Genomic DNA, 11070 nt, shown 5'->3' with positions numbered 1-11070 from the left:
AGTTAACTAAAAGATTGTACTTCTGGGTATAAAATAGGTTACTAGATCAGTGTAAAAGGAAGTGGATGCGGTATTAATAGATTGGTGTTAGCTAACGTGCTTGCAATAGTGCTCATAAAGGAACTGAGTATGAATTGCTGTTCTTACCATGAAGACTTAGACTGCTAATAAAGACATGTATGTCATAACATGTTTTAAAATGTCATTTCTTACAGGTGCTTCCATAGGTGTTCTGGAGGTGGGCATTTTCCTTTAGCTGTCCCTTGCCCTCTGAATGCTGCCAAAGTTTACTTCACAAATCCTGCCTCCATGCTAGATAATATTTTTTGTTTTCGCTGGGGAGGGGGAGGGAGAAATCCATATTCTAACAAACATTAACATCTTTTTGTGTTCCCTGGTTAAACCCAGCACGTTAGACCATGGAATCACAGAACAACTCAGGCTGGAAGGGACCTTGAAAGCTCACGTGGCCCAACCTTTCCTGGAAAAGGGAGCCTAGATGAAACTATCTAGTGTCCTCTCAGTTGTATCCTGACAAGTGCCAAGGAAGGGGGACTCTACCACATCCCTGGGCAGGTTGTTCTAGTAAACAATTGTTCTTACTGCAAAAACAAAGTCTTATATTGAGATGAAAGATGGAGAGCCCATTACCAGAAGGGGCTGATTTGTTCTCTCAGTGTCATAAAGCCTGGATTTTCTACAGGATTTGTCTCAGAGAACAATGCTGTTGTGTGCCACAGGCAGCTGCTGGCTCAGTTTGGTTCACCTCCCAACATGTCTAAAAAAAGAAGAAGAGTGTTTAGACCCGGCCTTAGTTCCCTAATGGAAAGTCACTACAGCTGAGAAAACCGTTCTAGAATGAATTCTTGAAGAACTACTGTTTAGCCTTTGAAAGCAAATGGAATTTGAGTAAAAACATTAATTGTCCCAGACTGTAAAAACCTGGAAGTCTCTTATGTCACTCTCTGAATTTGCTGAGTTTTATGATATGTCCCAAAACACTTATACTGTCATCGGAGCTGATCCAGTTAATCCATTTTGCCACAAGATACCTGTTCCTTATACAAGCTACCAGATAGTACCTAAAAAGTACTACAGAAAATGAATGTCTTGACATCCATGGACATCAGGTCAAACCCATAAACTACTTGGATTTTCCAGTAGCATTGTGATAATTTTTCTAAGATTATCTTACTCAGGCAGATCTTTTCCCATGCTCCAGTTTTTTATGGAAAAAATGAGACCTTTAAAATACATATTTTAATGTATTTTCTTAAAATATTAGTGTATTTACACAAATTTCTCATTTAAAAAATATCCTGTACTTGCCTATTTTAAAATGTCTAGTTTAAAAAAAGTCAGCCAGATGACTACATCACACAAATATGAAAGAACATTCATTGTAGATGTGAGCAATTAAAAAAATACAGCACAAAAACACATACCATTGCATTAACAGTAAGTGAGTGCACGTTTTTAAGTTGCTAGCTCCCACAAACAGTCCTTCCCATAGAATTTGCTTAGTTTGTGTCAGTAACTTCTACTACCCACTTCAGTATTGGAGTTCCCATTTTTTTTCTTCACAAACCACCCCCCCCCCCTTTTTCTTGTACAGAAGTTGCAATAAAATGCATTACAGTAGTATTTCATTTACAAAACAAATGACATAAAAAACTTGTTTCTTAACCCATTGGATTGTATTTCACTAAGACAATGTCCTTTCATGGAGATGCCAAAGAGATTCCAAGAGTGTCTGCATGTGGAAAATGATCTCAAAGCAATCCTGCCTGGAAAGGTGGACTTGAATTCTGCATGATGTTGTGCAGATTCCCCTTTGGAAGGATCTCATCTTCAGATTTGGTAATTAGGATAGCATGTTAAACATTGTATTTAGTCAAAATAAATACAAATAAATTAAAAACAGATCAGGGAAGGAAATTATTCTCTTGTTGATATTGCTTGGAGGAAGGCTGAGAAGTGAAGCTTGTGGCAGTATCTAGGTTACACGTGAATGGCAGATCCTTTTACTTCAGTAGTACTTTTTGAACAAGGAAACAACAACTATGAGCAGGGCTGTGATTTTGGAGAAAGACAGTAGTGGTCGTCTTTCAAACTTTGTTAGGAAGCCATTTTCCTGTGGAAAAGAACAGGCACAGTCAGGGACAGTTTAAAAACAACATGTAGGGAAACCGCACCGCATCTGCTAGTGTCAGATTAACACAGTGCTGCAGCCCTGCGTGTTGAGGGACAGCTTCTCAGGGCTCCACCTCCGAAAGATGAATAGGGCTTTAAAAACAGTAGCTGGAAATAGCTGCACCTTGCTGAATGTTTGTTTTGTCTCCAAGTCAGGACTATGCTCTCACTGTGTAAATAGAAAACAAACATGAACTCTATCATCTGAGCCTACATCTTCCAGGAAGGTACAAGTACTATGTTTCTGGTGTAGTAATACACTCAGAAATATCTTCCTTTAAGCTTCCCTATTCTGGTGTGATGAGCCACCTGTTATGACAGAATGTTGCCACGAGTTGATACTTCTCTTAAATAAAATTGACTCTATTTGAAAGAGATGGAAAGAGAAGCCTTTATAATAAATCCAATGCATCAAGGGGCCATGAGTCACTATCACCTTTTCTTGCTGCTACAGACAGAGAAGGATTTAAACAAGCAGAAAGAAAAAAAACCAAAAAGCAAGACACGAAAAAATAAATCAGGGGGAAAAAAAGTAATAGGAAATATGAGAGAAGTGGGATGAGAGGGGGTGGAAAGATAAAGTAACATTTACATATAAGTAAAGGGAAAAAGTACCAAGGAAATAACTGACTCTGGTGTCATTGATTCTCAGATTCCCCTAACTGCAAAAAAAAAAAAAAAAAGTATTGGCATGATGAAGCTTTCCAAAGCAAAACGGACTTTCCCTTCCTGTCAGAATTGGAATTTCAGCAGCTTGGCAAAATAGTCCACTTATTGACAAGATTTTTTCTCAGCATTGACCATTCATAGATGGAAGTTCTAGGATTATCTCAGTCCAAACAGAAAAGATTTAACAGCAGTTGTACTTACCTGTACATTTGCTGTAAGTAAAACTGATTTAGAGGCTTACATAATGGCTTTGTTGAAATCCACAGCAGAAGTGCTGACCTGATTTGTGAGAATCACACCTGTGTATTCTTCCCTTACCTTGAACTTAAGTATTTTTGGACCAACTCCTCTATGAAAGCAGAATTGCTGCACTGACCTTAGGATGGCACTTAATTTTAGATTTAATAATGGAAATTTCAGGGTACGCCTAGTTTAACCTGCTTGGAGCAGGAGGCTGGACCAAATGATTTTCTAAGGTCCTTTTCAACCTGAATTATGATATGATCTTGTGATTCAAAATTGGCAAATGCCTTTTAAAAAGAAAGTTGTCTTTTCTTACTGTTCTGTTTAAAGCAGAAGAAAAGCTCTCACTGTAAGTCTCAATGAGAATTCCAGGCACCAAATATTAAACCAGCAAATGAAACCCTGAATAAAATTGTTTTGACAGTGTCTATACCAATAATAAAATGAAATCTTCTAATCTAGACTTTGGTGAAAAATGTGAAACTCACCCAGCCACCGTTTGCATCAATCCATTCGGCTTTGTTGTTTATGATGTACTCTGTGATGAAATAAGAGATCTCCTCCTTCTCTTCTGCAGTCAGCTGAACCCCATGCTCTTGAAGCTTCTTGGTGAGAAGACCTCCAAACGTAAATATGGTCATAATTCGTCCCCAGTTAGTATTTCCATCAGCAAACTTTTCCTCCATGACTCCATTGAAAATTCTCTTGGCAACAGCTACAGAGGTGATGTCAATCCTGTCCAGGAGTGGCCTGAGAGCTTCCTCGGTTTGGTCTTGCAGGGAAGATGCAATGCTTCTCAAGACATGAGCAACCCTGGTCTGGGCTGGCCCAAGATGTGATTCCTGGAGCACATATTGCAGATAATCCTGAGCTAAGTAATAAACGTAATAGAACTCAGCAGTTTCCATTCAATATGAAATGCAGAGAGCAGTTCACCTCTCTTAATCAGGGTTGGCAGTGAGCAGCCACAGGACATGCAGCCGGTTTTGTTTCGTCTGGTTTTGATGGAATCTTTCTGCTTTCACCACAGAATTTCCTGTAAAAGGTAGTGACTTAATGGTGTGCGTTGGGGAATATGTCACAGAGGAAATGAAAGAAAAAGTGTCTCCTTTTATGTCTTGAGTGATTTATTTCTCCAAGTAGTGTGATTCTAAAATTGACCAGATTTTACCACATTCTTTAGCAGCATAAATTGGTATTTCCTAGGGACTTTTGCTACCCACCACTAGCAGAGGTTTGGCATTTGGCTTACAAAATTCCAAGAATGGTGTGTGCTAGCAAAGGTTAGGCATTTGGGTGGAAAAAACATGCCCAATAAGTGCATGCTGTTGGAGATGCAGCCCCCCCAGCACCCCCAGTCCAATCTCCTCGCTGCTGGGGTTAAGGCTGCGATCTGTATTGCAGGTTTATGGGTTATTTCTGGTCACAACTTTGTGAAGAAACTGGTAGACATTCCCAACAGGATGGAAGAATAGATAAACTTTCTTCAGCACTCAGGGAGTTTTACTGAAGTGCAAAAAGTGGAAGCACAACAGTGGTACAATTATGGATGGACAAAGGGGAAAGTCAGCTTTATAGCATTATCCCTATTCCAGAGTGCTCTTCAAGGTCCTTCTTTGAAGATTTGAATGGGAAGCTTCAAAGATTTCTTTCCCCCATGGGGAGTTCTGCTGTAAAAAACATTATAAGTATAAAAGACAATGCTAATGCAGGCAGCATGTCAGAACATGGGATGGAAAATACGGGGCCAGTGATGTGTGATACCACCTGAATCTTTTAGGACAGGTAACAAAGAAGTATCATGATCCCTACAACTGCTCTTAGATTCAAATTTTCTGTCAAGCTGTTATTTTTGGGAGAAGAGGCAGGGGCATTTAGCCAGCTTTTTGCTTACAAACATCTTCTGAGGCAATCTGATCTTGCTAAAGGGCCAGGATATGTCTGTAGACAACATCACCCCATTGCAAAGGCTTCCAAAAACAGCAAGCAGTTTGATGTCTGGAGACTCTTCTCTTTCTCCATCACCCTTTCTTTATCCCTCTACTTCTTACCTGCCTCTCTTTCACTGCTCTTCCTTCTCTGAAAACAAAAGGCATTCCCAGCATCCCCCACCAACAGCTTTTCTTTGTCCCAGGAGTGGCTGTGAGCCTGTTTCCAGTCCTGGGTGCTCCCTGATGCTCAGACCTAAGAGGAGCAGAGCTGCGTGCCTGGTGGCCAGCACAGGGCTGCAGTCTCAGATGTCAGGATAGCACTGGCACCTAATTACACTGGGGAAAGCCTGTCTGGACTGTGATACCGCTCTGGTGTCAGCACACTGCTAACCTCAGCCAGCCCTGCAAAATGTGTGTGCTGCTGCTCTGACATCACAGTTTTTGCAGAAACTCATTGAGTAGACCAGGGTAGTTTTCCATTTCCTGCTCAGTTTTTTTTCTGTATGTGGTGAGTCTGGCCGAGAGTAACAGTCATCTTCCATCATAGCGGGGCTTGAAACCTCAAGCTAGAACCAGCACAGCATAGAAAGCTGGATCCCCCTCTTTCATACACTCATGTTCTTACCAAAGCTCATTTTGAAAGTTCAGAGGTCCCTATCCGATACCTGCAGCTGTTGCTTTGGCAGAGCTGTCAGGCTGACTTTGCCTTTGTTATGTTCAGTGATTTCAGCAAAATGCTAACATTTTATGAGGAATGCAAATGGAAAAAAATAAAGGCTGTAACAGTCCCTAGCTCTTTCCAACTGGACAGGAATGTCTGGTGCAGAGGGAAGTCATTGCTCACCCAGCCAGCTCCCCTCCTGTCAGGTGCTTGCTGTAAACAGGGCTGAGAGAGGTACTAGAGCAGACATCACAAGAATCCTCTTCCTATATAGCACAGTCTGTGAAATTATAGATCACTCCTGAATTTCTTAGTAATTGATTAATGAAAAGCTTTTTGTATTCTTTGAGAATATAAGTAATAGTTGAATATGAGAACAGTGAAAAATACCTAAGAAGACCAGTTTTGTTTTCTTCATCACTGACAGTAGCAGAGTACAGGCAGATGCAGATATTTCTTCATTAGTGGAGCATGTAGGATTCTGAGGGGAATGATGAAATAAGACTATGAACATGCCATCATTATTGAAAGAAATCAGTGTTAATACCTTGGCAATTTCAGTGCAAATGCTGCTACTTGCAGTCCCTTGATTTCTTAAAGGGCTGTGAGGTGAAGCTGAGGGCTCAGCTCCCAGAATGGGGTGGCAGCTCTGAGCAGACAGCTCTAACAGCCAGCTGTGACACTGGTGACCAGAGCTCAGGATGGAGCTGTTGAAAATGCCCCAGGTCTCTCTCCTTCAATGTTTTCAATAGCATGCAGGGCAGGGTGCAGTTCCAAGTGTTGGATGTTCAGCAGCAGTGACAGTTTGTGTATCTATACACACAAGTGATAGTGGTAAACTCTGAACACTCTAAGAAATCAGCTTTGGCATCTCTTGCATCATGCCACTCTAATGCTTTGAGTCTCATTTTCTACATTAGACAGTGTCTTGCTTTCTTCTAGCAGACTTTATTCTCTTTTTGCAGTTGTAAGTGAATACCTCTAACATAATGAAACTCTACTTTGTCTCCTCTGTGCTGCATAGACTGCATTCTCATACACTGCACTGATTCCTCCTTGTTTTCCTCTTTGCTGAATATACCTTAGGTGTTAATTGTTAATAAAAGGCTTGAAACAGAAACCAGCTTGACAGGGAATCTCAAATGCAAACCCTCCCCTCTCTGTTTGGCAATTGAAGTGGCTTCAGATACTTAGATTTAAATCTGTGCCCTGTGGATTTCAATCCACATCCTACCCTAACCTGAAAAGGCTTATTTTTCCAGAACAGATGGGGACTGAGTCGACAGATCCTCATAAAATTGACTTGTGAGAGACGATGTTATCTCATCGTGTTCGAGACAAAACCAAGCCAAATAACAAAAGCTTTGCTGAGCTATCCGTGCTGCATCTGCTTTGCCGGAGTTGTTCCAGTTCCAGGTTATTGTGGGAACTGTGATTTTTTTGTCTGGAAGAACAGTCCGAGGCCTTAAGAAAACGATCAAATATTTTTTTTTTTTTTTTTTCCCCTGCTTTTCTTCCCTTTTTGATGTCCACACCGGCATGATTTTTTTTTTCTTCTTTTTTTTCTTTTTGCGTGGTATTGGATCTCATTGCGGAAGAACGGCTCGGTTCACTTGTAGCTTTGCAGCTGTCCTGCCCTGCCCTGGTAGGAGACTCGGGGAGGCTTTTTGGTGGCTTTTCTTTGCTGCGCTGGGGCCGCTTGCCCAGTGGAGTGCTGACATCTAGTCGCAGCCGGCCGCGCTGCAGCGCCGGGGGAGCTGTGCCGCACATCCGCGATTTTGGGCTCTCTGTGCAGCAAAGACCTGAAGTCCCATGGGATGGGGACGCAGCTAAGTGAAGAAGTGATACTGTGTTTCCCGAAGAAAGCCGGCCGTGCCCCGGGCTGCAGCCAAAGCAGCGCGGGCAGCAGATCGAGGGAGGGATTCTCCCTCTCGGCGCTGGTGGGACGCTGCTGCAGTGCTGTGTCCATCTCTGGGGTCCCCGGGGCAGGAAGGACATGGACCTGTTGGATCAGGTCCGGAGGAGGCCACTAAGTTGATTAAATGGATGGACCATGTCTCCTATGAGGAAATTGGGATTGTTCAGCCTGGAAGAGAAGGCTTAGGGGTGACCTCGTTCCAGCCTTCCAGAGCCTGAGGGGTGCCTACAGATGGAGAGACACTATTTACAGGGACGTGGAGTGACAGGACAAGGGGGAATGGCTTAGAACGGAAAGATGGTAGGTGTAGATTAGATATTAGTAAAAAAATCTTTACTGTGAGGGTGGTGAGACACTGGAACAAGTTGCCCAGAGAAGTTGTTGCTGCTTCATCCCTGGAAGGGTTCAAGGCCAGGTTGGATGGGGCTTTGAGCAGCCTGGTCTAGTGGAAGGTACCCCTGCCAACAGCAGGGGGGCTGGGACTAGGTGATCTTTAAGGTCCTTTCCAACCCAGACCGTTCAGATTTTCTCTGATTCTGATTTCTGCCAGCCAGGATACATCAAAGCCTCCTGTCCAAAGCATGGAAAGGTCATCTCCATACATTTTGGGAGCAGTTAACTTCAAAACACTTAAGACCATCTCCTAATGTTTCTTGGATGGAGACAAAATAGCAGGAGCCTGGATCTCAATTTCTGTGGCAATTGAAAGAGAGACTTTGACCCAGCTTGCATTCTGTGGGTCAGGCATGCACTGAAGGCAAGTTCCAGGAAGGATGGGAGGATGCAGCTGGTTTTGCATCCTCTGGGCCAACTGAGGCATTCTGGGATAATTGGAAAGCCAAAGTGGTCCCTGGCATAAACTAAAGCAGGTAACTACTCCAGCTTCGTGTTGAGCTGTGGTGCCATCTAGAATGACTGAGGGCTGAGCAATATGGCATCAGCTCTCTCCTGCTCCCAAAATACCACACAGCAAAGGCTGGGAGGGGGGATCAAATGGAGATGCTCCGTTGCTCAAACATGAGAAGATGGTCATTCAGCTCCCGTATGACTCCTCTGTAGCACTCCAGAGACCTGAGGGAACTGTAGGAATGGCCAGCTTTGGCTGTGTTACTCAGGATTCAGCTGCTGCCTCGTCACTTCCCCTGGTAACTCATCTCAAGTCAGAGCCTGTTTTCTTCTGAACCCCAGGTTCTGTCATCACCATGAGTCAAGGAGCAGCCAAACATACTTCTCCACTGTGCATGTGTCACGGGTCATCATGTGCATGTGTGCAGACACATGCTCTACATTCTCATAAGCCTTTCCAAATGTTTATCTCGGATTAGGAGAATTTGAACACATAGTCATAGTTGCCAGCAGTGAGCCACAGAAATGTAAAGGTCCCTAAGCTTCCCAGACAATGGAGCATGAACAAGAAGTGGAAGAAGCTTAGTGAGTTCTTGCAGATGCCAGCAGAAACACTGAAGTCAGCTCCATGGCTGAAAATACTTGCTCCCAGAAGGGGGAAAAAAAATCTGCTTCTGAGTATTCATGAAATAAGAAGGCAAGAGCTCATGCCTCAAAATGGTGATCAAAACTTTGTGTGTCCCTTGCACCCACGAGTCAAGGGTGGTCTTGAGTTTTGGTTCATTCTCCTGTGGCAGGTGAACATGTGCACAGTCATTTGTGATTCATCAGCAGCTTTAGTTCAGATCTGTGTTTTTCAGCAACATAATTCTGCCAGGAGAGACAGGCATTCAACACCTAAACCTATTTTAGACACTGGTGATACTCAAAATGTGGTGAGACAGCATTTCAGTGACATTATCTGAGCCTTGCTTAGCATACAGAGAGTCCCACTGGATCCCAGTTCCAAAATATGAACAGGATTTAGGTCAAGAGTTTCCACTGAGCATGGATAGGATAGATACAGGTGCCCGTTTCCTTTAGGTGTCTTTGGAGAAAAAACAAAAAGCAGCTATTCATTGAAGCTACTAACAGTTTAAAGCTAGGCATGCTTTTAAATTCTTTGCTGCTTTATTTTCCAAGAGAAGCTTATGTGTCTCATGTTTTTAAAATAAATCACTTTAAAATTCAAGCTCACTTTACCAGTTACAAGTTACCTGGGTGCCTTGGAGCTTTGCAGTCCTCGACATCAGCCCTCCCAGGAGTGTGCTTGCTTCCATGCTTCTCCATCTTTTAAATCAGCCCTGCATCTGCTCCTGCACTTCTCCATTATTTAAATCAAGGCTGCATCTGCTCCTGGTACTACTGGTAACCTTTGCCCTGGGTCAAGTGTTAGTGATCCATAGATTAAATATCTTTTCTTTAGAAGATAATGTATTCTCTTAATAAATCATTTCACCCCCCTTTTTCCATATCCCCTCTGTTGATGGTCCTATAAAAGAGGGTTGCAGCAACACTGGTATTTCTACTGTAAATTCCTCTTCATGGAGGTTCATAACTCATCTTTGGTTTGTTTTACATGCAGGGTTCCAGTTTAGGGGCACATTTGTTTTTATTCCCCTTTCAAATTGTTTTGAAATATTTCAAGTTATAAAATAGACAAAAATACAAATGTACAGTGTATAGATATTTTCCTCTTTCGTAAGCAATCCAGATCTTTGGATGGAAATTATGATTAGGAAATGAATGTGTAATGGGATTTCAGTAATTTTCATATGTTCTAAATAAATATTGGTGTTACAACACATATTTGAACCCTAATTCAGTAATTTTACTACAGTTTTATTACCTTTTCAAATGTGTATTTGCATGAAAATGTCATGGTGCTAGTGCCTACTGCTTGCAGACTGCTTTTTAAAATAAAAATTTTAAAAAACCCTTCATGTAAAAGAAAGAGAAAGACATAGACTACATTGCTGTTTGGTAGGACTTTTCTGAAGTCTAAAATCAGTTGGTGTGAAGGTCATTCCATCCATCTATAGCCTAAGAAACTGGGCTCCATGTGGTAGAATAAAATCTCCTGCCTTACTCAACTGCAAGGAAGAATTTGTGAACTTAATATCCCAAAAGACCCTTCTGGAGCGTTCTTCAGCCCTAACTGCATTTCTCATTTTCCTGATTTGCACCATTGCAGCAGACACTTGGCTGTTGGCACTGTGCAGTATTTTCAAACGATTATGTGTAAATTGCTGCAAATTATAGCAAGAAATTAGCTGTAACTCCCATGGCATATTTTTATCCTTGTGTTTATTACGATTTTCTAATCCTCCAAAAAGCATGCTGAGATGGCATTTCTGTGCTCCTAGGAGAAGGCTGTGAGCAGAAATAGCAAACTAATCTGTCTCCCCAGGTATTTATACCACATTCATCGCTGTGCTGTCTGAGCATGTAACACTGTCCCCTTGATCTTTTTAAGTGAAATGATGTCCTGCTAAATAAGTGTGAAGGAAGCTGATGCTACCGTGACTAGTTATCCAAACCTGCTGCCATTCTCTAACCAAAGCAGAATA

At 42.2% G+C, this 11070-nt stretch overlaps 1 protein-coding gene across 1 annotated transcript; it reads right to left on the bottom strand.

Annotated features, from left to right (window-relative positions):
- Positions 1 to 1378: 1378 nt before the first annotated feature.
- On the bottom strand, positions 1379 to 4143 carry BCL2A1 (BCL2 related protein A1). Its single transcript, XM_010391062.3, has 2 exons — positions 3594 to 4143; positions 1379 to 2134 (listed from the first exon to the last, which is right to left on the bottom strand). The coding sequence occupies exons 1-2, from the start codon at positions 4011 to 4013 to the stop codon at positions 2030 to 2032; spliced, it is 525 nt and encodes a 174-aa protein (XP_010389364.1). The 5' UTR covers positions 4014 to 4143; the 3' UTR covers positions 1379 to 2029.
- Between the last annotated feature and the right edge of the window lie 6927 nt (positions 4144 to 11070).

This window comes from Corvus cornix, chromosome 10 (assembly GCF_000738735.6).
Source record: "Corvus cornix cornix isolate S_Up_H32 chromosome 10, ASM73873v5, whole genome shotgun sequence".
Lineage (NCBI taxonomy): Eukaryota > Metazoa > Chordata > Aves > Passeriformes > Corvidae > Corvus > Corvus cornix.
This window is presented reverse-complemented; position numbering and strand designations above follow the sequence as displayed.